Source organism: Pagrus major, chromosome 18 (assembly GCF_040436345.1).
Source record: "Pagrus major chromosome 18, Pma_NU_1.0".
Classification (NCBI taxonomy): Eukaryota; Metazoa; Chordata; class Actinopteri; order Spariformes; family Sparidae; genus Pagrus; species Pagrus major.
In genome coordinates, this window is record NC_133232.1 from 30,400,595 (window position 1) to 30,427,376 (window position 26,782).

Genomic DNA, 26,782 nt, shown 5'->3' on the forward strand with positions numbered 1-26,782 from the left:
GACACAAATGGCAAGAGAATGAGGCACAGTTTCATCCAATTTCCTAGAAATGTCAGCCACATTCTGCAGTCAGCAGTGACATTTTCTGCAGGAAATCAGTCAGTTAATGGAACTGGGGTCCTAGTAACATTTTGCATCTTAAAAACACAATACAATCATCTCTACAATACAAAAAATTCATTTGTTTTGGCTCGTAGTCCAACATTAAGTTTAAGTTTTAGCCCTTACAAGGGAAAAAGTTTGGGCACTGCTGATCCCAACTGTTCGATATAGTTGCCTCATAACTACACTGATTTCTTGCCAAATCTGATAAATGTACAATTTCTGCACTGTACCCTGCACTGTGTCCCTTGACAGGGACTGACAGAAGTTAGATAAAGAGTTTACAACGGAAAAATCACACGACAGCACCCACTGCAAATTTAGGGAGGGGTTAATTATTAACTTGGACTCAATGACAGACAAATGTGCTAATAAAACAAATAATACTGGGTCAGTCTCACCTCCGATTCTTTATTTCAAGTATATCATTTACAGAAATACTGTGAATCTCAAAACTGACAGAATTTGAACTGAAATCTCATCCCTTCACAAAAACGTAATAGGAATGCTTTTTCATATCTTTAATAAAATTAAAACCAAACAGATGAGCAAAACCTTTAGGAGACAGTGAATAGGTTTAAGACTTCAGCTGTGAATTACAAAAGGTAAAATTCAAAATTTTAAGAGACAAAAAGACTTTTTGGATTTGGTTATGTTCTGCTGTACAAGCCTGCAGCAGACACCTGAGGCAGCAACTGCTGTCCTTTCCAGCTAAACGAATTCACTGTGGTGACTGAACTGAAAGGAGACAGGGGGATATACCGATTATTTTACCACGGAGGAAGGATTTCATGCATACTTCTGCAAAAAATTTACCAAAATTAATCTTTTTTTTTTCTTTCTAAAATAGCCTGCTGGTAACACTGCACCAAAATAAGATGTGGATATGTAATAGTTGTTGATAATTAGTACAAAAGGCCTTTCAAAGTGCTCATTTTGGTTTATGTTCAATACTCAGACCAAATGAAACATGCTTGGACTATTGAAATTCATACATTACCAGTCTCTCCCACCTTCAGTATAAAAACAAATTAGAAAAACAAGCTACAAAGATTCTTTCAGGAAAAACAGCATTCTCAAATCAACTCGAAACATAAATTAATTCACATTTGATTGAAAACAAAGAACACAAACACATTTAACACAGTGTTGGACTGAAGTTGGGAAAAAATGGGTCGACTATCGTGAGAATGAGCCGAGCTCATCACAGTTTCCACAGGTATGATTGTCCAAGGTTATGCAGAGGACGGACGGGTCAGGAGTTCTCAGTTTCACATTAAGAGTGCAGAGAGAGGAGCAGGTGAGAGTATTCAGTCTGCCAGCTGGACGGGACACGAGATGTGTGTGAGGGGTATTATATCTGGGAGTGACTCCTTCAAAATTTTAATTACTACAATCCATGGAGGCGCACCAGGTTCCCTTCGTTGTAGCTTGGAGAAGAAGTAGAAGAGGATCTTATGACTGCTTGACCTTGTTCTTTTCCTGGTCATTGATGTGCTGTTCCTCTCTGCTGTCCTCTCTCTCCGGCCGGTCTTCACTCTGGCGGGCGATAAGCAGTCGGCAGGTCAGGAGAATACCAAAGACTAGAGCGTGGGCGTACCGTTTCAGCGGGTCTCCCACTAGCTGGTGGAAGAACAGGACGGCCAGCATGACCAGCAGCAGCAAGAAGTTGGCGACATCCTTCGGCCGGCCGGGGACGAGGGTGAGCACCACGCCGCAGCCCACCTCCAGAGAGCCGATGATCTTACGAAGCAGGACCGAGCTGATCCCAATCTTTTTCAGTCCCGGCAGTGCCTTGGCATAGCTCTTGTATGCCCTTTTCTGGAAGGAAGAAGCACAGACATCTTAGATATCTCACAAACATCCATGGGTTTCTTTAATGGGGTCACTGAGGGACTATGCGAGGTCACCATTCTCAGGTGTTGAACATTCATACAGTATGCCTTCGGGCTAAACGTATACAAATATGATAAAGTATGCTCTGAGCATATTTGTATGGATTTGTAGCATGAAGCCTTCAGTCACAGCAGCTCTCATCTTTTCCACAACATCAGCAACGACAGGTGCACCTCAGAATTTGCTCGAATGCGCCGCCATTGCTCTTCATATTAAACAAGAAGCTAATGTTGCTACACATGTATGAGACCACAACGAGCTAGCTACAACCTAGAAATGTGATGTTTACAGGGATAATGTGTGCCTGTTTTAATACGAACTAACGTTACAGCGTGTGTTAAGAGAGTAAGGTGAATTGTAGCCTTCACTATCATCCCTGGTTTTACGTTTGCTAGCCAACTTCGGGTCGTGTTATGTGTGTGTACCGACCCAGAGATGTGCTATCTTAAAACATACATGACTAGCATGTGTGCTAACTGTGTTGTTACAGGCTGGAGCGTGTTTTTATCATTTTATACACAAGGCAGATTAATGTAAATTCATTTCCCCGTATCTCTGATTATTTAGGTCAGCATCTCCTCTCAGCCCAGCTCGGAACAATGGCCCTCCAGCCGCACAGATGTGGGCAGAGCATCGCCGCGGTTTACTCACCATCTCGCTGTACGCGTCTTTGCTCAGCCTCGGAGTGAGCTTGATGGTCCCCATGAACACGAAGAATAAACCCAGAGCAAAAGACAGGGCCACAATGGTTATCGTCCTCGGTGAGGCCATCTTTCGGCACCGTGCGTGCAGCAGCCGCTTCCCACTGAATTGAATGAAAGTCGGACGGGGTTTTTTTTTCCCGGTGAAGATGCACCAGGGGGATGGGCTTCAGGAGGACGGCAAAGATGGCGACGCGCTGGCTGGCTGGCTGGTCCCCTCCTGGTTCAGAGGTCCATTTTCAAATGTCTACATAGGCCACACTACCGCCTTCTGGCTTGATTTACAGAAATACCTTTTTTTAGAAATGCTTGAAAAAGATGTCCAACTTCTCCCCAGATGAAATGTATATGATTAATTATTATTCTGGCTAAATATTACATTCATAAAATGAAATGGCTTGACAGATTGCCCTCCTGTCACACTTTTAAAGTTATTTGAAATCATATTTGACTTCCACTGAAAATTTAAATCTAAAAAAAAAACAGAAATTGGCAAAAACAATTAGACTATTTAGATATTTTAAATATACTCATTTTAATTAGCAGACATCTAAACTGTGTTTTTGTGTGTGTTTTGTTTTGATTGTTGATGTGTGGTTGTGCTGAGGGTTTATGGATTTGTTTGTATGTATTTCAAGTTCTTGAATAAAAATAAATAAATAAAAAGTTATAGGTCCATGGTCCCCTCTCTGCGGTGCATCCAAGAGCAGGGGGCGGACAGGAAACAGCTGTACGATTTGGATCAGAATCAGCTTCACTGGCCAAGTATGTTTTCACTCACAAGGAATGGGTCTTGGGTTTTTACATCGCTGTCACTGTACTGAGACAGGAGACATAATAAAAAAAGAAGCGAAAACAAAAATAGGTGTATACTATATATACCCTAAATATATGTATTTAAAAAAGAACCAATAACCAAAAAAAGTATATTAATCAAGTTTTTTAGTCGTAAGTTCATTGCCGATTCACTTATTGATAACCCGTGTTGGGCAAGTTATTTTTAAAATGCAATATATTGCATATTACGTGTTACCTTCATTTTAAAGTAATACATTACGTAACAATATCACTGTGTGATGTAAGTGTGGTACAGTATAATAAAAGTCTGAAATGTTTAGAAATATGAGCAGAGCCTGGTTTAGGAATTTGATTGTGTTCCTAATTTATTCTTCATTAATAGGAGTATTTAGTCTGTATCCTAGCAACCGTGGCTCTAAATAAGTGAAGTGCTGAAGAGAAGGTTTCAAAGTCAAGGACCAGCTTTGTTAAACCCTCCTGTATCAGAGCAAGTCATCTAAATATTTGATTAGTTTTTTTACTGTTTTAAAGCCTAACAAACCTTGAACAACATGTTTTATCCCCGATCCCGGAGTTTTCCTATGATGCACTTAAAACGGGGGTGCTTCACAAAAAGCATGTAAAGCCACAGCTAGAATGAAATCAAATGAGGCACTCTTAAGCTTCTTTGCTGTGTTCGACTTGCGAGGAAAAAAACTTCTGATCGGCACAGAAGTTACGCTAATCTTAAGTCAATTGAACAACTTTTGTCATTAACAAAGTCAAGGACAGAACAGTCAATATTGATAAAACTGAACAGCTGCCAAAGCCAGAAGCTGCAGCACTAAGACTCATATCTGCGGTGCCATCTGGTAAATACAGAAGTTTCTCCAGACTTGATAGGAAATGGAATTGTGGATTGTGGAAGATAGTCAAGATGCCTGGAAGGCTGCCACAGACGAATGTCTTGGAATAAGTACACGCTGGAGCTCAGATCTTTAGTTTTACATTCAGCTAAACAATCTTGTTCTTTTGTTCGTTCTGTTTGATTTTTAAAATCTAAAACTTGCTGCACTAATACTTGATGAACAGTAAACACGGAAGACTTTCAAGTAGTGACAAAAAGTTTATTAAACAATTTCACAGATTTACCCATTGCTTCAACATTGTCCCATACTTTGTCGGTTCATTGCAGGAAAATGTTCAAATAATCGTAAAAAAAAAAAAAAAAAGAATACACTTCAGTGTTCGTGTTTTCCTTACAGTCATAATTGCATAGATTCATACAAACAAAACCTCCTTTCATAATTTGGCCAGATACACAACATTTTTTAAAAATCTATATATTATTCTTTATATTTGTTTTTAATATTTTATTCAACGTTATTAATGTTTCTATCATTACATGGTTACGCAGACCTGCCCTTCACTACACACTGGAATTTGCAGTTTTGCTCCAGAGGTTCAGGGATCAGGTCTCAAGTGACCTTCTACAGAAAGTAATAAAGACACAGCAGTCAAAAGAAAAAGGTGTGAGATTTTTGTGAAGTGATGTAGTTCGAACGTGTACCACATCCTTCACTCAGGTCCCACGAGTCACTGTCCCTGATCCTGCCGTTCCTTCAGAGCCAGTATTGCTTTTCGGTAAAGATCTATCGGGAGACAGGGTCATCTTTTTTAAAAATTAAAGCCGATTTTCACCATTTCAGAGCCCATACAGTTATTGTATTTGATCTGTAGTTGGAAGAAGTGGATGAGGCTCACCAAAGGTTGCAGACAGGTCCACAGGCTGAGAGTAAGCTGCAGGCATCTCCTCTGTGTTGATCTTGTTCTTCCTTTTCACTTTGACAATTTTCTTCTTCTTCTTCTTCTCCCCTTTAACTAGACAGAAGATAAAAGAAATACTAGATTTTTCATTCTTAAACAGCAAACAAACAAAATATAGAGAACATTAATAACTGATTTCCACCTTTGAGCGGCTTCTCGTCATTCTCAGGTGATTCTGGAGCGTCCAGGGTCTCTTCTTTCACCTTTGTTTTGCGTTTTTTTGGTTTGTCCTTTTTGGGGGGGATCAGGGCACTGCTGGCTTTCTCTCTGTGACCAGAGCTTTCTTGCTCTCCATTACCATCACCCTCCTCGTCCTCCTGATCATTTGCTTCTTCTCGAGTCTTTTCACCTTCCTTGACCTTAACCGACTTCTTCTTCTTCTTTGTCTTCAGCTTCGTTTTCAGAGTAGTTTCCTGTGAACAACAGCCTGCCTTTAATTGTTTATTGCAACATTAATTTTACCGTATCGATGAGTTGATCGGTACAAACATTTTTCCGTACCAATTTTTCAATTTAACATGCTGAGTCATTTCTTAACAATAAAATGCCAAAATGCTCTGGTTCCAGCTTCTCAAATGTGAATATTCTGAGGATTTTCTGCTTTTTACATAATTTGCAACACACAAAAAACACAGTTCAGTTCAACACCTCTGCAAACCACAACCTTGATGATACAATAACATTTTCTTTGAATGACCTCTTTGATGGAGTCAATCTGAGTAAAGCTAGAATTTATGGCTGAGCTGTTGTATTTGATTGCATTTAATTTTTTTTAAAGAGGCCACAGAGAACAGCTGTCACAAGATATTTGCCAAACCTTTTGCAGCATGTTCCGAATGGGTTGCAGCTTTCCTTCACCCTTGGGTTTCTTCTCCTTGTCTTTTGGCCGATGAACCTGGCGAAGATCAGACTTGCTGGATCTCATTCTGAAAGGAGGGAACATTTACATCAAAGCTCAGATTAAGTTATTTCTCATGTTTAGGTTTATGTCGATCTGTGCAGTTTTTCTGTAGACAAAAGCTGTGAATGTTACGGCCTGTCTTACCGTTCCACTTTGGGTTTTCTGCGTACTTTCTCTGACTTCCACGTCTTTTCTCTCTCTCTTGGCTCCAGAGGCCTCTTGCTGTCCTGGGCCACACGAGTACACAGCTCGGGGTAATCCAGACAAACAGCACGCAGCAACCAGCGAAGGCCTCGCAGAGTCTTCCTGTCTGACCAGCGTCGCAGGTCCATTAAGGCTGAACAAGGCTCCTGAGAGATAGAACGGAAACTGTTTCTTTACAGTTCTGTGCATGTCCGGTCTGTTTCAAGAGATTTGTGATTTATGACTTACAATATGGCACAGAGAGCGGCTCTGGTTGACTAGCATCTCCAGTGACAGAATCTCAATCAGCTCACTTCCTAGCAAAGCGTTCATTTTGTCCTGTTTGTTCGCCAACCTGAAAACAAAATGATTCATCACAGCAGGCCTTCAGTGACTCAGATTTCAGCTTTGCAGATGAGTTATCACAGTATTTCCTCTCATCAGCCACCAGGGGGCACTGTTTACTCAGCACATAATTTTTTAAACACTTTTAGTTGGACACACTTACACTAATATGGGTTTTCCTGCCACTCTTGGTTGTTTCAGCAGGTCGACGAGAACCTCCTTGACCTCCTTTATCCTCCCTCTGTCACTGGAGTCCACCACGAAGATGATCCCGTGGGCCTCTCCGGAGAGCTCCCTCCAGGCTCCTCTCGACTCTGCTGATCCTCCCACGTCCAACAAGGTGACCAGGTAGTTCTCCACTCGCAGCTCACTGCGGATGCAGCCCTGGGTGGGTCCTGATTCAACACCATGGGGGACTGAAGTGAAACACAGGTAGATCATTTATTGAGCTTCTCCTTCGAGATCTTTCAATTCTAAACCAGTTTTAAAGTCGCTGTTGAATTACCTCTCAACATCCCTCTGATGGAGGATGTTTTTCCTGCTTTGTCAAGACCAACCACCAGAATGGTCGTTTTCCTGCAAAGAAGTATGCACAGTAATGAATTTCACTTGAAGGAGCTTTTTAATTGTGGGCTATTCCAGGAAACCAGGTGGAATCAGTGAACTGTGCATGACTACAAAAGGAAAAAAGGGAGCTGTAATTGTGATTTGTCTTGTTTTCGCTAAAAACAACTGAGCTGAAAATTATATTTGCAAAATATTTAATTAATCGCCATCTATCAGGATAATTGATTAATGAGTTTGAGCAGTTTTTCTAGTCTCATTCTCAACTGGGATGACGGGGCGATCCGGCCTACAATCCCAAAGCGTCATTATTTGACAAATTGGACTCAAAATTATCTTTTTTTTAGATTCATTATATATTTAAAGGTGCAATATGTAAGAATTTTAGTTGAAAACATTAAAAAATTTAATAAATGGTCAATATAATTAGGTTGCGCAGATATCAACAGAAGTCAACAATCCGCCCCAATCCTTACATATTGCACCTTTAACGCCAGAAGTGTATCGCTCGTACCTGATTGGCTCCTGTATTTTGGAGACCCAGGTGCAGCAGTTGCTCATCAGGTTGAACATGCTTACTTGAGGTGAGAGAGGTGTGCACAGTGGCCACCATCTTCTCTGGAACTGGTACCTGCAAACAGATGGCCAGCTTTAGTGTGACTCACACACACACACACACACACACAGGCCTAGTTGGTTGAGTCACTGGGGGGTTCACAGTCAGGTCTACAGATGGTCAGACATCCAGACAATTATTTTCCTGCCAAGTGTGTCTCTCAAGTCTCCAGAATCTAAAATTAGCTGTAATCTAGCATTGTTAAACCCACTTAAATGTCAAAGCTCAGTTTTCTTTAGTTTCTTGTATAAATAATTAGAATCAGAAAGTATTTCTCTGCTGTCAATCTTACTACAAACATGTATTTTTCTTTGTTAGTCTTGATATTATCTTGTATGGTGCTGATGATGTGCGAGTCCAGTAAGCTCTCCTCCATGTCTTGGAAACTGTGAGTAGTCCTCTGTAGCTTTGTAATACACAGGCAGCAGGTGTGTATGAGGCCATGTGCTAAAAAAAAACGCTGGCAGATCTTTCAGTCCTTTGTCCAGTGTATCTGTTGAGGCTCTGTAATCTGCTAAAGCCAGTTTACAGTGGCCTGCTTTTACAGTGTTGTTAACAAGCTGACCCATATGTTTTGGCTGAAGAAGACAGTGAGGTGATTGATCACCATTTCCACTTCAGTACGAGTTTTTCATGTTTGAGAGGAGTATTTGCTGTGCCAGCATATAGACATTTAGAGGGAAACGGAACAGTGTCTCCATTTAACATTGTTTTTAAAATACAATAACATCACATGTCCACGCAATTGAACACACAAGTTAGAATGTGAAATATTTATATGTTTTCTGTAGGTGGAGATATAAAATAAAAAATAAAAAAAATTTTTTTTTTTAAATGTTCTCAAAAATATGCTATGCGCAATGCAAAACCTCATCTAAAATGTCATCATTTTAAGCATGCTGTTTATTTTGACATACGGTAGAGTGATAATTGTTAGCGAGATGCTTTTTCTTCCAATTGCATGTTTGATTCTGGTCCATACTGCCACACAAAAATATATAAATATGTAAACATATAGATTTATTTTAGTGCTATCAGAAAGCATAAATAACACGAGAAACTGGAATATCAAGCACAAAAAATACCAAGTGTAATTGTAAAAAGGTTTAAAGTGCAATAAAAATCACAATAAGCAATAATAAGAGATAAATAAACCTACAGTAGATTACTTTGTGTTTCTCATTGATAGAAATATCATATTTTAATTCATATTTCTGCATTAATGTCTAAAAAAACACAATTCATAACAGTGCACATGGCTGATAAATGCAGCGAATCAATGTATTAAAACTAAACACTGAGCTACTTGTATCTGATGCCACAGAATGACTAAATCACATTTAACAGACGTGAACGTTCAATAAATTAGTACAAATGTAAAGAATACTCACAGAAGTAAGTCTATGTCCATGCATTTGTTTGGGTGCTCGTCTCTACTAACATCTTGTGCCCAGCAGCTACAGGACTAATCAGGCTCACACTAAGCCCCTGGTCACCCCATGTGGGAGGTACAACCTGCGAGATGTTGTTATGGTGCTTCGGCCAATACCAGAGTCAATCTGAGTCAATCGCTAATCCCATTGGATGGCGTGGTTCGTCTCTAAATACACCTAATGAAGGTGCATATTTACGTCCTGGAGAACTAAATGTGTCTCATGGTGTGATCTGTGACACAAGTGGTAGCATGCAGAGTGATTGGACAGATTTAGGCTGCACTGCACTGAACTTGTGTTGATGACCAGATAGTGTCACACTACGATGTGTGTGACACAAGTATAGACGGCTTTAACTGGAAATAAAGCCCACAATAGAGGCCCTATTTATTCTTGGATTGGATTAGATGTGACGTGATCATTTCACAAATTACATGTGGATGTTAATGTGGATTGTATCTAGCGTGTTACAGTGTGTATACTAATAGCTACTGTTGGGTGTGTGGTGTGCTATTACGTGCGTATCTTATTATTTCTTATGTGATTATATGTCATGTTATTCTATTATTATGTTGCCTTTATAACATCTGGCCAGGGACAACAGATGGAAATTAAATTCATTTAGAGGCTGATCCTTTAAAATGAAAGAAAAACATCAATAAACAAAATATTATTCAGTGTGAATGATAAAGAAGAAAAATAAAACAGTATATTTCAGGTAAGGTTTATTTTTTTATTTCATCCATAAACAGATAAAAAACTTTGTTTAGAAGAGATCAATATAATTATCTGACTGTAATTTTAACCCCCAAAGAAAATCAGAAAACTAAAAAATAGCTCTTGTTCTTAAATGTTTAATAACTTTTGTATTGCTAACCCTACCCATATGCTTTAAAGACTCACGTGAAGGGAAGTTTCTCAGCTTCTCAGGTCTCAAACATCTTATTTGAGCATTCAAGGATCATAAATGGCTGTAACTTGCTTTGGGATGGTCAGATGCAGAAAAAAAATCACATGGAAGTCTAAAACGACCAAGTACATCTTCTAAATATAAAAACACTAAACTTCCTAAGGTTCTGTCTGAGTTCAAACAAAAAAACACCAAATATTGACTGGTATTTTTTAGAATTCTGGTAAATTCATCCATTCTGAGACAAAGCAAATGTCAAATTGGGACTTAAAATGAGCCAGACTGAAATTTAAGGCTCTGTTGATGCTGACTGCTAGAATAAGGTAGGAAAAATAATACGGGAGAGTCAGACACCCCGAAAATTGTTCCATGTCTTTGAGGGTTAACTTTCAGGTGCCACATTCTGTCACTCAGAGGATCATCATATTACATAATGGTATTAATAGGATAATTAAGCCAGTTCAACACCTGATGTAATCCAGCATGAGCCACTAGATGGCCTCATACTCACAAGTTGTGTTTTCACTGGAGGCTGCTGTGCGTCTAAACACCTCTGTAAATATAACCATGGCTCTGTTTTGTTGTCCTTGACAGCTAAGCTGAGTTACCACTGCAGCTAAATCTCAACCTACTCACAGCTGAACATACATATTTCCATTTGCGGCCTCTACACAACAATCCACAGCTGATTCGTTCACATAATAATGTTTGGGTAGGTCAATCTAAAAAAAATTGACAGTGGACTGAGAAGCAGAGCTTCTGCAACTATAACGCGATTATACTTTAAGTGAATAAATGTTGGTGACAGCTTCCAGAGACCTGCAGCAGTGGTTTGTGTGGAGGCTTTATCTTATTATGTCATTAAACCAACGTCCAGTCAGGCTCTGCTGAGTAGACTCATCCCAGACTCTGTGTCAGCTGACACACACACCCTCCCACACACACACACACACACACTGCAAAAAAAACAGCAGCAGCTGAGGACCACACCCCTATCTGCTCCTGTTCACCACATTGCAAACATGCTTCAAAGACCTCCGACTGCTGATTTTGCAAACTGAGTTGCAGTCAGATTACGTTGCAGTTTCTGCTATAACATATTAACACTGAAGGAACAATCCAGCACAGCGTGGCGTTAGCTCAGATGATCGAAACCATTGTTATGTCCGTACGATAAATATTAATCTGTATAATTATTGTATTTAAAGCAGGCAGGACGGTTAGCCTAGCTTAGCATAAAGACTTGCAACAGAGGGAAATGGCTAGCCCGGCTCTGTCCGACAAAAATCAACTTATCAGCACCTAAAGTTCACTAATATACACTTTATACCTGGTTTGTTTAATGTGTACAAAAAAGTATATAAAAAAAGACATGTTGTTTTCTGAATGATCATGTGCCAGGCAGCCAGCTGAGAGGAAGTGATGCATCATCAAGATACATACAGACACGACCCACGCAACATGACGCATTGTTGTTTTTACAATTAGTTTTCAGTTTTGGATTCAAGGTTCACTAAGTAACTTTTTTTTAGTAAAAACTTTGATTATTTAGTCCAATAAACTTCAACCGTAGGACTGAACTCAAACTACCAGCCTGCTTTGCTCTAATGTTTACACATACAAATGTAAACATGTGGCTTTAAAGGTGTCATTTGTAGGAAAAGGCCGGAATTCGAAAGGTTCTTCCTAAACTATAGGGGGCAGCATAACCGCTGACTGCTGCTCATATTGGGCTTGCTACTCTGTGATATAACTATCTAGCTGTCGCTGGTCTTGAAATCATGTATTTTTCGGTTTAGTAAGGTAAATAGGTGTAAAAATATCTCCTTTCTTGACATTTTGTGAGTTTATTTTGTTTATTGATCAGACTAGTAGCAAACTCACTGCTTTCACATCGCAGCTGAAACTACAGGGACCATCGGACTCTCCTCTCTTGCCAATACATAGTGGTCTTATGAGACAGGACGGGCCGGGCTAGCTGGTTAGCATACCTACATACACGTCTTTGAGATAATGTCAGCCTGATTGTTTCTTCACACTCTGTTAGAGTACATCTAAAACTTGTATTAGCTCTTGCTACGGCTAGTCCGTGTATCAAGAGCTCTGTCTCTTTGTTTGTTTGTAGCCCTTTAAAAAAGTTGCGTAGTGCACCTTTAAACAAACGAGATATAGCACGTTAACTGGAGAGCTTCTTCTTCTGCTTTCATGTTTCCTTCTGACTGTGCCAGGCTAGCTGTTTCCCTCTCTTTCCAGTCTTCATGCTAAGCTAAGCTAACTATCTCCGGGCTGTAGCTTCATATTAAACATACAGATGTGTAAGTGGTGTCAATCTTCTCATTTACCTCTCTGCACAAAGGTGAAGACATATTTTCCGAAATGAAAAAATACCCCTTTAAAGTCGGAAGGAATTGTTTATTTCGGTCTCTTGTAAAGAATTTTAAACAGAGACGAGCAGCGTAGCCTTTCACTGACCTGATTGGCTGGTAACACTGTATACAGCATATCTGCTGCTCAGTAATGAGGTTTCCGTCTCCCACTTCCCCTCCGGCTCCGCGGAGCACACAGCCTCTGCAGTCTGAAGTCACTGACCCACACCAACGCTTCACCAATCACATGCATTAGTAATGACGAGCCTTTCGTAAGCTGTGTCGACCCTCTTCTCAATGCCAGGGTGATGTCACTGATTTAGATGAGATCTGAATAGACGCAGAGGTCGGCATGTTTGGGATCAGGAGTGTTAAAACTGTACAGAGCAACTCCCTTTGTTGTTTTGTTGTGGTTGTTGAAGGGAAAATGGCAGCAGAGTAACATCCAACATACTGGAGGTATCTTGATTTCTGATCTTTTCAGTAAAATAAAACAGGACAACGACACAGAGAAATGTTTTGCGATGGAAATTTGGGTGTGTCACTACAGATTGTGTGTTTCTCATGCACCTTTCTCATAGAAAATCCTTGTTTGCATTAGTAGCAGAGCAAACATCAAACTGATTCTGTTCAACGGTCGTGTAGCTTTAACAAACAGTAATATAATGAGGAAATGTGTGTGTTTAATATGTTGAATGAGAAGATGGAGTGACGTTTAAGTAGCTGATTCAGTCTGTGGGTGTGTGTGTGTGCTGCACCTGTTCACTCACAGGCCTGCAGGTCACCATAACAAGGCCAAGTCCGCCCTGTTGGTGGAAACTAAAAATGGAAGTGCAGAGAAACTGATCTGTGTGTGCTCGCCCTCCAAAGTGCTTCTATTTGGACGGGCCAAATACTGTATGTAAGAAAACTACACTGCATTCTCACTGTATCAGCAGCAGTTAGTCTGGCAAAGGTAGCCCAGAGAGAATGAAATGTAAAAATAAACCTCAGTATTCCTCTCAATTAACACTAAATCCTTTTCTTTTCTTACTCATAATTGTAGTTATATTAGATGGACTTTTGAAGTCTCTGAAACTTTATGACTTTGACCTTTGATAGTAGTAGTAGTAGTAGTAGTAGGCCAGTAGCCAGTGTTGTTACAAGTACCCAAAAGTCATACATGGGTAAAAGTACAGATATCCTATTAAATATTACTTTAATAAAAGTGAAACTCACCCACACAAACAGTACTTGAGTAAAAGTCTTGAAGAATCTGATATTAAATGTACTAAAGTATCAAAAGTACAAGTTAAAGTAAATTATACATATATGTACATGTATGTATAAACTGTATATAATGGATCAACTGATTATCAGATCCAATATTCACCATTTTTTTGATTATTGGATGTTTAGGGTCAGTATTTTTTAATTCTGTTTGCCAATAAAATGGCAAAGTAACTAGTAACTAAAGTTATCAAATAAATGTAGTGGAGTAAAAGTACAATATTGGCCAGGCAAACGTATGGAGTGGAAATATAAAGCAGCAGAAAATGGTAATACTCAACTAACTCAAAATTGAAGTACAGTAGTAGCTGTAGTAATAGTAGTAGTACTCACAGTACACCCAGAGATGAAATGTAAATTTACTCAAGTACTGTTTTGAGGTACTTGTTCTTTACTTGAGTATTTCCATTTTTTGGTATATTATACTTCCACTTCACGACATTTTGGAGGCAAATATTGTACTTTTTACTCCACTACATTTATTTGATAACTTTAGTTACTAGTTACTTTGCAGATTACATTCTGCATCAGAGCTGAAGTAGCACCTTTTTAAATTAATGTACTTTACTGTCCAATAATCTTTTGATACCTATGTTTTATATCAGATACTTTAATAAATAATTTAGTATCTTTACTTTTACTGGAGTATGACTCTTATTTTATTTTAGTAGGTCTATGTATTTTAGTATGTAGTATGCCTATATATTTATTTCCAGGGTAGCTGCAGCCAGTCGCTTTTTAATTGTTTCTTGTCTGTTTATTTATATGTATATATATATACACTGTCTTTACAGATACTCCCGGGTACATAAATAAATATCTTGAGTGATGAGCGACCTTCTGTTTTATCTTATCTCTAATCGCTCTTACTTTGAAGGCGGCCGCCCTTCACTTCCGGTCTCGCCCCCTGTGTTTCTGGCTCGCTTGCCGCGGCCGTTACTGACAGCGCGTGAAGGGTCTGGAGACACGAACTGCCAGCAGCCGCACAGGTCCGCAAAACCTCCCGCAGCCCGCAGCCCGCAGCCCGCAGCCGCGCTCCGGCGTGTGTCTAACAGGGAAAAAACACACTTAATCAAACTTCGAGCGACAGAAAAACACCCGCCGCTGAGTTGTGACGATGACTGTCTGATGAAGCGACTGCATGACGCGGCTGAACTCCCCCGGTGTCGGCGCTGATATCACCGCGGACCGTGAGGTGGTTTCGTTTGGATTAAACGAGGGTGGCGGCGCCACGTACGACGCTACAAACAAAAGATCTGGGGTTGTCAAGCGTTTGGCCGCGCGGCCGAGTCGCTAAGCGAGATCAAATGTGAAACTAGCGATGATCAACTTGGTGGAAAGTTGGGAGAGACGACGCAACAAGGGACGCGAATATTAAAAGTGATGTTTTTCTAGCGAGGTTCGGTGACACGCCGGAAGACGTTACTCTGGTTCGAGACGCACGTAACAACATGAGCGAGGTGGCCATGGAGGAGCACGAGAGGGACATCTCGGACCTGGACCCGCAGGACTGCTCCTCGGTGGTGGTGGAGAACGGGGTCATGATGGTGGTGAATCACAGCCGCGTCCACGCGCCCCTCAGCGTCGTGCTGGCCACCGTCCTCTACCTGGCGGAGTTCATCACCGCCGCCGTGCTCTGCAGCAGGTACCACAACACCGACGATAACATCTGGATGGGCTTCACCATCACCTTCATGCTGGTGCCCGCCGTGCTCATTCAGCTGGCGCTGACGTTCATCCACAGAGACCTGGGTCGGGACCGGCCTCTGGTCCTCTTCCTGCACCTGCTGCTGATGGGCCCTGTTATCAGGTGGGTCAGGTGGGGGCGACACCGGAGGCATGGCCATGGGTGGGGCTGGCGTGATAAAGGACAATTCAGTACACATCGTGATAGTCTCCAAGTAGTTTTTCCATGTTAGTCCACCTTGTAGGGCTGAACAGTTAATCGAAATATTATGGAAATCACATTAAGGCCAAGTGTTATACCCACATGTGTCACAACATACCATTATAAATGAACAGGGCTCCTACGGGTCCAGTTGACCAGTTTTCCATTTTCTCATTGAAAATGAGAGAAAAAGCAGAATGTCCCATTATTCAAACTCCCTTAAACTACACAATACAGTATGGTATTCGTAGTGTACTGTATAGTGTTACAAAAGTGTAGATTTTTCTTCAAAGGAAGCCAGTGAGTTGTTTGTTTCAAGTGACTTGTCTTATTTTTTTCTTTTGTATGTTTACTATTGCTCTTGATGAAAGCAAAACTTCCAGCCACCCTTACTGGTTACTGGTGTTCATGCTCTTCAGCTATTGACGTTCAGGCAACTATGGATAATACGCTGTAATTCACAAGAGAAAATTGGGGTTATAAATTGACTCATTTAGGGATATATTAGTGCATGGGCGTGCTCCCCGTCTGTCACACCAGCTAGATCGTCACTGGAAAAGTCCTGGAAAATGATCTCTAGAAAAGAGTGGGGACCCTGATGAAGCACTGGGGTTTAAAACAGGAAAACGCTTGTTTGGCACACACCCCAGCAAATCACATCGTCAGCATTTTTGTATTTTTTCCAGTGAAAATTAAATGCAAAAATTACCATTAGTCAGTTGACAGACAATTAATCAGCAGCTGTTGTGATTAGAGTTTTGGTTTCAGTCGAAACAAAAGTGGAAAACATTCACTGGTGGTTCGAGCTTGTTCGATGTGAGGATTTGATGATTTTCTCTCATATAAATGATAATAATTTGAACATCTTTGGCTTTTTTGATTGTTGGTCCAACAGAGTTGAAGATTACGTCGGTATCAGACGATATTTACCTTGTCGACTCCTATTAGCAAATAAGATATCATTCACCGGTTGCAGTGGCAGATGTTTACCTGATGTTTACCTGATGTGTCGCATCACTTTTGAGTTTGCACATTCACCAGCTACTCATTCATGACATCCCTGTGATCAGTTTGTACTGTAAAACTCTTATCATTAAGTAGGTAGTTTTATAGCTTTGTGTGTAATGATTGACTGAATCACTTTCAAACAGCTATCAGCTAACAGTTGTTTTATTTTTTGGATAATCGAGATATCTTTGCTCACCCATCACAAAAGGGGGGTAAAAAACTACAAAAACAACAAAAAAAACAACAAAAACAACAGTATTGGCATTTCCTGTTGGCAGAATTGTTATTTTGTTATCAGTGTGTGTATCAGCGGTCCATCTAACTGGACATGCAGCTCTCTTTTACAGTGCAGTTCAGTTCAGTTGAGTTCACAATCTTCGTTGAGTGCATAAAAGCCGTCCAAGGCTCCCTGAGAGCAGCATGATGCAGCAGTCATTAATCATTATGGATCCCAGAGTTATTTCCAAAATGTAGGTTACTGGTTAGAGCTGAAAACGCTTAATCCATTAGGTGATCAGAAAATAATCGGCAGCTGTTTTTGCAGTGGATTAATAGTTTTTAGTATTTTTAAAGCAAAAATAGTGATCCAGCCTCTCAGATGTGAGGATTTGAAGCTTTCCTTCATCATATTTCATTGTAAACTCAACATTTTTGGAGCTTTGGACATTTGGTCGAACAAAACAAGACATTTGGAGACGTTAAGTCTGGCTTTGTGATGTTTTGATCAGCTTTTTTTTCTATATTTTTGATATTTAATAGACTAAATACTTGTTTTTGCAGCCCGGATGTTGATTGACAGTTGGCATCGCTTTGTTGCAGATCATCAACTAATACATTATGAGCCACAATAGGCTGTTAACTGAATCACACTCCAGATGGAAAGCCTGTCCAGTATGACGAACAGGAGGGACGGCATGAACATAACAACCTCCCACATCATCCAAACAGTGAAATAAGGACGGACTTCAAATATAAGGAGCCCTGAGTGTCTTTTAATTTGAAATCTGTCTTCGTGGTGCGGTCACGTCCTCAGGTGAACCCCTCCCTGTAGTCGAGACTGTCAAAACCAGTCTGTCGAATGACTCTGCAGAGCTGGCTACTGCCCTAGTAACACATATTTATCGCTTGTGCCGCTCAGTTGTATGACCTCATCTCAGGATTATGGCCTCGGTGCTGCCGACCAGCCAGACCTCAGGAGGAGAGGGGAGGTCAGAGGGGGGTTTAAAGATGTCGCCGGAAATAACACAGCTTGATTTTTATTCTTGAAAGCCAAGGAAAACGTGACAGGCTGGCTGGGATTTATGAAAAGCAGCAAATAGGTGTTCTCGTTTTTAAATGGAGAGATGTTGTTCCCGTTGAGCGAAGGTGCTCTTATTTAAATAGTGTCGGTTGGTCTCGGCTGAGAGACCTGTTTGACGAAGCGTGACTCATGCAAGAAGATAAAGGCGGAGACTTATTTGTTGAGTTGTCTTGAATTCAAATCTAGCTTTACCTGATACTCCCTCTGTCTTCTCTCTCTGAACTTTGATTTGTCAACCGTGAGCCCTGAGGAGCTGCTATAAATGAAATGAAGGGCGTGTCTCTTTTCAAAGGGCAAGAATTTCCACCTTTTCTTCAGCTGCGTGCAGGTTTTATGCCACAGGAAGAATGTTTCGCTGGAGAAAATGTTGCTAAAAGGCATATAAATAACTTGATTTGTGGTTCAGCTTTCAGTTCAGCCTGTCGGGACATATTTCAAAACAGTTTGCAGATATAAGAAGAAGTATGCAGATAAAATGAAGATCAGGCAGCTCTTTGTATTCCCTTTCAGAAGACAGGAAGTGATCTTATCTTCAGTGTTATATCAAAGTGTATGCATCAAAACAGGTCTTTTCAGAATAAAATGCAAGACTCCGGGACAATATAACACATTATGTGGAGACCAGTTCTTTCTTTCAAAGCAGATTTTCAGTTCCCACACTTAACTGGACCAAGGTCAGGCCCAGGTCTACAATTATCTATTCACACACTGGAGATAGTGACTGAAGGACACCACCTGCAGCTCCAGAGTCTATTTCAATCTGAAGTGAGAGTGTTAGCGATTGTTTATACTTTAAGTCCGTCAACAGAAAGCCAACTAAAGCGTTCGTTTTGCACGTGACTGATGCTATCTTAGAAATTCTGCGCATATCAGTCATTGTTTTGTTAAGATCCTCTTCGTGCCGCCAAATTGTGAAAGAATTCTTTGAGGTTATTTAGAAATCGTGTCATCATCACATAGTTTGGCCACCAGACAGATTTATTGTCCAACTGTGAAATACTGCTTATTATGTGTGTTGGTCACAATTCTTTAAAAATAAATCTGAGGGATCGCCATCAAGATTGTTTCTTTATTTTATGTGTTTATGATTCCTTTGGCTGTAATTACATTTACAGATCAGAGTCTGTTTAGAGGTCTGGGACAAGTCTGTTGAATTTTTGATTCAGTATTCAGCTTGAAGACTCCAAGTTAGAAAACGAAATATATATGGAGGTGTGGCGGTAGAAAGAAGAGAGCTTGCCAGACCTCTGTAACGCAGCAGCTCCAGGCTATGTGAGCAGCTGCTAGCAGAACACACCTGACTCTCCAACCGAACTGTTGGTGTTTGATTTGCATTGTGGGTAATGTAGGCACCTGGTTTTTTAAAAGGAAGAAGAATGTGTGGAGGAAAAATGGCGACATCTCTGGTTTTACTGCGTCGATTTTGATAAGAGTCCAACAGTGTCATAGAGTGCAATACTGAATAGGTGGAGTGTAGCAGCTGTTAGGGCACAGTGGAGCTTCAAGCTAAATGCTAAGCAGCATGCTAACATGCTTACAATGACAATGCTGACGTGCTGATGTTTAGTAGGTATATTTATGATGGTCACCATCTTAGTGAAGCAGTTTAGCATGCTATCATTAGCACTAATCACAAAATCCATCTGAAGCTGAAAGTATTGGACAAACACATTTGACTTGTTGTCTGATTTGTTACTTGGCATTCGAGGAAAAGTCAAATTATCACCAAACTCAGTAGGATGCATCCTCTGGTAAGCATCAATACATGTACACATTTCTATTTTAAATAGTTCAGTCTGGACCAAGTGATTGCCAGACTGACCCTGCCATCCACAGAGCCACGCTGCTACAGTAGCATGACTAGAATTTATCCAGGATTTTTGTCCCGCTGAACAAAGTAGGCTGCTAAAACCAAAAGCAGCTGTTATCTCTCAGCTACGCACACTAGTTTATGATCCCGTTCACGTCTTTGCCTCCACCTCAGAACGCTTTGGTCGTGCAAGTGATTTAAAACAGCCGTGACCGATGAAGCGGCTTTCAATATCACAGAGAGTTTGTGCAACCACGCCGGCTGCATCTCTAATGTGAAATTGTCATCCGTCACATCTCTGATGCATGCTTGTAAAGCCAGAAAACAAATTACAGAACATTTCATTCTGGTATGTTCTGCGCTCTCTTCTTCTGTTTTATTTCCAGCTCTTCTTGCTCCACACTGAGCTGCTGTAAACAGGCTCTTCTCGGCTCAGATGGGAGGTTTCTTGTGCGTCTCTGTGATGGTGTAATTGCTGATCTTGTGGCTGCGCTGTCAAACATGTCAGTTATCGGAACTGGAATTTCGGCTCACATTTTTACAGATAACTGCATATAAACCTCTTTTAATAAGTTGTTTTGGAGTCCACCAGGAGAAAATGTGACACAGTATCCAGTCAGTATAGGAGGCAGGGTCAGGTAATCTGGCACCTTGTCCTGACTTGTCTTGAGAAAATGATCCTGCTCCCAAAGTAGGGACAGAAACGAATAATTACTCTGTCAGCTCGGACCAGTCTCGGCATGCAGAGCCTCTTGTTTTGTTTTCGACACCCTCCACAGCCTGAAGAGCCTTGTGGGGTAATCCTGAGCGGCCAAATCTTGCTAAAGAGCTGCTGAAAGAATTTCCTGAATGTCCTGCCACCCTTTAGTCAGAGAACAACAGTATTTCAGATGTCACAGCGGCCTCTGGACTTCTTTTAAAAGGCAGTTCCTCTTCTTTCATGTGGTATTTGTTACACCATAATGCTTGTGAGGGAACAGATTGCATGTTTTGACTGCAAAACCAGAGCAGCAGCCTGTGTTTCCTCTTATAAATCCATACACAGGGCTACCCTGGAAGTCAGCATATTGATTCTCTCGGCTAATGCATTCATCAGTAATGCTGTTTTTTCCTTCCCCCTAAGTGAAATTCAGTCTGCCTCTCTGTCTCTCAGTCGCTTTACAGAATCCTAAGTGAACGCTGGCTCGAGTTCAGAACCCTCATACCCTCAGCTCATTGTGCTGCCAGATTTCCAGGGAAAATATGTCAGTAAATCAGGTTTTGGTGTCTCTGTTGTTACTTTATCACAGACACCGTGCACTAAAGCTGAATGACTCTCATCTGCCTGTGGCTATCAGTCTGGGAGAGGATATACTGTAAGCGTTATGTGTAGGGGCTGGTTGAGAGATAAGAGTGTGCAGATTTCCTCTTCCAGCCTCGAACACTTGGGTGAAGCACAGTTCAGGGACTTGTGTGTAAGTAAAGTTTCCATTCTTGTAGCAGCTGAAGCAACAGCGTCTGAAAATGTCCGACTGCTGAGTCGGGAGTGTCAGCACAGCACATAGCTGAACCATGAAGAAGTAGATTCATGTGGGATTCTTCAGAGGTGAAGTACAAATACTTTGCTACTGTACTTAAGCAGATTCTTCACGTATCTGTACTTTATTTGAGTATTTATATTTCTGACAACTTTTTTACTTTAACTTTTAACATTAACATTTTGCATTAGATAATGAGATCCAAAAACAAAAAACTTCACATCAGAATATAAAGTCTGGCTGATCCAGTCACAGTACTACAGAAGTACATAAATATCCTCATAATAAAATACCATCTAATTCATAGAAAAAAACACTAAGAGAAATTATATATTAGTGTGATAATTAAAAAATATTATTATTTTGCATCACCGCCTTCCCAACATCACAAGACTGATTTCAACCTATCACACACAGCAGATGTAACAAGACGTAAACAGAGAGGGAGACTCGAATGTGGAGAACAGGGTCTCGTGTCTGCAGAAATCCTGCAGCCCTCTGCCTGGAGTTGCCTGCCTGGTGTTAAAATTATGTTTAACACCAGGAGCAGTGTTTCCACTGGTAACGTTTCGCCATCTTCAATCATCTTTGAATTATGTTAATATGACGTGAGGTTCAGTTGTCCGGTAGAAATGTCCTTCAGAGGGAAACCTTTTACTTTAATACTCTGAGTACATTTCAGAACCTGTACTTTCTTACTTGTACTTGAGTATAGAAGTTGAATCAGTCTTTTTTTACAGAAGCATCTGTACTTCTACATAGGTAAAGAGTGTGTGTACTTTTGCCTCTTTGGGAGTCTTCAAGTCTGATGTCCAACGTTGGAGATTTTTGGAGCAAAAGATCACATTCCTGCACAGTGATGTGAGATCTGGTGCAGCAGTGGGAATCCTCGGAGGAGTGGGTTTGTCTGTTGAGAGCAGATGTGCAGCGCTGTGAGTTCACGCAGGTCAATTTACAAGTGTTAGTAAAGGATCGTAATATTTGTTTGCAGAGGGAACCTTGCCTTTCCAGTCCAGGCAGTTTCTTCGTTGCAGTTTGAACTTTTGTACCGCAATTAAATTAACAACTTTTGTGTCATGAGGGCCTCCAAAACCAGTCAGGAAGTGCTTGAATTATTTCTTTAAACAGTCAAATTTGACCTAAATCCTCAATATTTGTTGAATTCCTTTTTAAGTAGCAGTCTGCACTTCTTGCACAGAAACGTCTTGTAGTGAAAAACATGTTTCCCTCGTCGTGAATGGTGTCGATTTCCACCCTGTGAGCGAACACAAGGAGCATTTACCTTGCAAACATTAAGAGCACCACACCCAGACTTTTTTCCCTTGTATACATTCAGGCCTCAGGCAGCTGTGTTTTCTGTCTTGTGGCTGCCCTCTGGTGGATTCTCAGTGCAGTGCTGGTGTTTGTCCAGCTGTGATTTACAAAGAAAGGCCTGTTTAGGGTGAGATTAATGTTGTGTCCATGACGAAAAAATATATTTGTCATTTTAATTCCTTGACTGAAAACAAGCTGCTGCACCTGATACTTTGCTTTATTCGACTCCTATTTTTGCCTTACGTATTCACACTATGATTAACTGTTGATATAAAACAACACAAGACATCATAACATCAGATTGCGGTGTAACTCAAACGAAACACGCCACTGCCCTCTGTTGGTGTGAAATATTCCTCCACTCACCGCCTCTCTTTCATTACGTCCTCAGGTGTTTCGAGGCTCTGGTGGTTTACTTCAAGTCGGGTAAAAAGGAGGAGCCGTACGTCACCATCTCCAGGAAGATCAGTCTGAAGAAGGGACAGGGGATGCCCATGGAGTTGGAAATCGGCCAATCGGAGCGCACCCTGGCCACTCACAGGAACGCCTTCAAACGCACCGCGGTCATCCAGGCGTTTCTGGGCTCCACGCCGCAACTGACGCTCCAGCTGTACGCCACCATCCAGGAGAAATACTTCCTTCCTGTGAGAGGTGAGAACGATTATGTGGGTTTATTCAAAAATCACCACAGTGCTGCATCCTGATTTTTATTCTCGGCGAGGTTGAAATACCTTTTTAAAAAAGACCAAATCATGAAATTCTTTGAGGTTGGCAGGTCTGTACGACTATGACTCATCACTTTGAATTCTGCTGTACAAATGAAATGCCACTGCCAGCCTTAGTGCAGTTAGGTAAGGATGGTAGATTTTAAATAATGGATATAACCCAATAAGTCCTTTCTCGCTCCCTCTCTCATTTCTCTCCACAGTTATTAAGAGGCTGGTGTATAAGGGGATGTCTTTTAGAGCGTGACCAATGCCTCAATTCCAATATTGATATATCGCCCGTTACACACATCTTCTGCAATGATCTCCTCAAATGTGGTTATCGTAATTGTGACAGATATATAACAGAGGCAGGATATTTTACACTTTAACAAAAAAAGCATAACGTCTAAAACGACATCAGCGCATCGACACGGCAAACTTACCCCGAGCATCTTCATCAGAGGGATGATTCTTAGCAAACTGAAAACACTAGTAAATGTCAGTGGGTGCAGTGTCAAACAGTCAGGCCTTCATTAAAACAAGAACAAGAGTCTTCAGCCTACTAGCCTCTCTGAAAGGCTGTATTAACAGTATAAAGGCACGGCTGTGCTCAGAGCTCAGTCCAGTCACCAGAATAAACTTCGCCCAATGTATGTTTCTGAAAACCAAGAATATGTTGAGATTTCTTTTTGTTCAGTTTCATGTTGTGACACTGCTGTGCTTACAGTTTGACCTAAAAGCACCTGGTTACGTGTAAGAAAATATCATGTTTTAGGCTAAACTGAATCCTGAATATTCTCACGAGTGACTTTAAAAAGTTGTCTAGCTCGGTAACGTATGGTCCTCCGGATGTGTGCCCGCCATTTATTAATGCAGGGGGCCTAATGATTAATGATTACTGAATTTAAGATTGTTTTTTACTAAAAAACGATGTTGACTAAAATCAATCGGCGTCCTGCCTGTGATGCATAAAAATGTTTGTGTCTTGAAAAAAAGTGAATTAAAGTGATTCTAGTATGTTTCAGTGAAGAATTGTATGCATATTTTGATGATTATTGGAATAATAAAATATAAATGATATTATTTTGGTCAGAATAATCGTGAAACATGACATTTTCATATTGTCTGATGCCAACAGATGCCTTCTGTTTGTTCCACAGGCGCTCTGATGATCATCACCCTGATCTCCGTCATATACGGGGCCCTCGTGTGCAGCGTCCTGGCCATCCAGATCCGATACGACGACTACAAGGTGCGGTTGCGCCCCGCGGCCTACCTGTGCATGATCGTGTGGAGAGGGTTGGAGATCGCCTCCCGGGTCATCGCTCTGGTCCTCTTCAGCACGGCGCTCACGCACTGGGTCATCCTCGTCGGGATGGTGAACCTGCTCTTCTTCTTCTTCCTCCCCTGGGCTGAGTTCTGGGCCCGGAAAGGCTCGCTGACTCAGGACGTGGAGAAGAACTTCTCTAAGGTGGGCACCACGGTGGTGCTGAGCATGTTCACGCTGCTCTACGCCTGCATCAACATCTTCTGCTGGTCGGCGGTGCAGCTGGACCTCACCCACCGAGAGCTCATCGAGAGGAAGCAGCGCTGGGACCGCCTGGCCATGTACTACTGCGGACGCTTCATCGAGAACTTCATCCTCATCACGCTCTGGTACTTCTTCAAATCAGACTTCTATGAGTATGTGTGCGCGCCGCTGCTGGCTGTCCAGCTGCTGATCTGCTACAGCCTGGCCGTGCTCTTCATGCTGGTCTTCTACCAGTTCTGCCACCCCTGCAGACGCCTCTTCAAGTACAACGTGCATGACTGCCTGCACTGCGTCTGCTGCCATAAAGGAACGAGGGGAGCGAAACGGAAGCCGGCGCCCTCTTACTCCAACGCTGCCACCATGGTGCTGGTGCCCGAGGAGCCACTGGAGCTGCTGGACCCTCAAAACTCAGAACAACCCGACCTCACCAGTCAGCTGGGAGAGCGGGAGACGGCTATCGTCGAAGACATCATGGACGCAGCGTGAGGAGGGCCTTAAATGAACAAACTGAAGTTCTCTGATGTGGACATGTATCCCAGCTGGAGCTGCTGAACAAGACCTTGAGTCCTTTCAGACAAAAACCAGAATGTTTTTGTGTTTCTGAGTTAGAGAACAAACTTCTTTCCCCCCTAAGTGCACGAAGCTTCTCTTAAGTGCACGATCACGTACACTTCGGGCACCACAACACCCCAGTCTACCAAAGAATGTAGCATGTCGAGATATGCACAAAGGCCGCGTTGAGAGAGCAGCAGCGGGTCGTATTCAGGACTGAGCCAGGTGTGCTGGAAACGTGCCAAGTGTGTCCGAAGTGCCCGAAAAAGACTGAGCGGGAGAGAACGACCCCACCGGTTTTACTTCCTCTCAGGGTGAACGCCCCCTTTGCACATGTTAGCGTCTGCACTAAAACAGAGTTTAAAAAAAAAATAAAAAAGAACAAGAATTCATCTTCCTCATTCTGTATAAACCTGCTGTGATGAATGCCTTCTGTTGTTCATTGTCCAGTCAGGTTGCCTTGATGGAGAAAAAAAACAGGTTTTAGTTTGGCAGAAGAAACGTGGGAGTGTGAGGAGCTCGTGTGTGTCTCTCAGAGTTATAACCTTAACAACACTGACACTGAATTAGCTTCTACTTCACTGAAGTGCTTTCACAGTTTGCTTGTTTCTTGTTGTTGTTGTTTTTTATGTTAGTTCGTTCAGTGCCTTGACTACTGTTTTACTTGAAAGTGAAATAAAATAATCTATCCACACATTCATTCTCACCTTTAATGATCTGAAAAGGTCATCAGAAGTTCCTGTTTGTCCTGTTTTCGGTGGCCTGTCCCCGGCTGGAGCCTACAGGTCAAACGGCTCAGTCGCGTCGTGCTTGTTTTTAGTATATTGAACCGCTTCATCTTCTTCTTCTACAAACTACCTGCTTGTACTAGTTTTAGAGAAAACCCTGATATGATTACAGAGCCTGACAATTTATCATTAACGAGTCTTTTCATTTTCTGCAAAGGCAAACTGTTTGCAGATAAAGTTTTCGTACCCTTTCTGTCCAGTGGTAACCCGGACCAACTGCAGCTGTGTTGATTTTGAATGTTTGTGATAAACTGAAGGATGAAAATCTCTGTTCCCTGCCGGAGAGAGGAGCTTCTGTTGGTGCGGACTTCGGCCTTTTACATGTCACAAGAACCTACAGAATATAACACAAGGCAGGAAAGGAAAAAGACGAACATGCAAAAATGGGGAAACGGTGATGGTAATCTGCCAACCAAAGTGTTTTATCTAATAGTTAACAATCTTTTGAGTTTTTCCATTTTATGCAACTTTACAAAA

The 26,782-nt window shown here is 41.4% G+C and overlaps 3 protein-coding genes and 1 long non-coding RNA gene across 4 annotated transcripts; 1 reads left to right on the forward strand and 3 right to left on the reverse strand.

Annotated features, from left to right (window-relative positions):
• Positions 1-493: 493 nt before the first annotated feature.
• tmem35 (transmembrane protein 35) lies at positions 494-2,848 on the reverse strand. The gene is made up of 2 exons (XM_073486791.1): positions 2,650-2,848; positions 494-1,923 (listed from the first exon to the last, which is right to left on the reverse strand). Exons 1-2 carry the CDS (start codon positions 2,767-2,769, stop codon positions 1,558-1,560), a joined length of 486 nt encoding a protein of 161 aa, XP_073342892.1. The 5' UTR covers positions 2,770-2,848; the 3' UTR covers positions 494-1,557.
• Positions 2,849-4,959: 2,111 nt separating this feature from the next.
• On the reverse strand, positions 4,960-7,905 carry arl13a (ADP-ribosylation factor-like 13A). The gene is made up of 9 exons (XM_073486790.1): positions 7,811-7,905; positions 7,238-7,308; positions 6,896-7,148; positions 6,637-6,742; positions 6,349-6,554; positions 6,121-6,229; positions 5,446-5,716; positions 5,241-5,357; positions 4,960-5,128 (listed from the first exon to the last, which is right to left on the reverse strand). The coding sequence occupies exons 1-9, from the start codon at positions 7,867-7,869 to the stop codon at positions 5,073-5,075; spliced, it is 1,248 nt and encodes a 415-aa protein (XP_073342891.1). The 5' UTR covers positions 7,870-7,905; the 3' UTR covers positions 4,960-5,072.
• A 6,890-nt stretch (positions 7,906-14,795) lies between these two features.
• xkrx (XK related X-linked) lies at positions 14,796-26,213 on the forward strand. Its single transcript, XM_073486789.1, has 3 exons — positions 14,796-15,700; positions 23,119-23,378; positions 24,595-26,213. Exons 1-3 carry the CDS (start codon positions 15,342-15,344, stop codon positions 25,449-25,451), a joined length of 1,476 nt encoding a protein of 491 aa, XP_073342890.1. The 5' UTR covers positions 14,796-15,341; the 3' UTR covers positions 25,452-26,213.
• Positions 22,237-23,207, reverse strand: LOC141013183 (uncharacterized). The gene is made up of 3 exons (XR_012180426.1): positions 23,094-23,207; positions 22,696-22,824; positions 22,237-22,320 (listed from the first exon to the last, which is right to left on the reverse strand). It is a non-coding gene; the product is annotated as an uncharacterized lncRNA (long non-coding RNA).
• Positions 26,214-26,782: the final 569 nt, after the last annotated feature.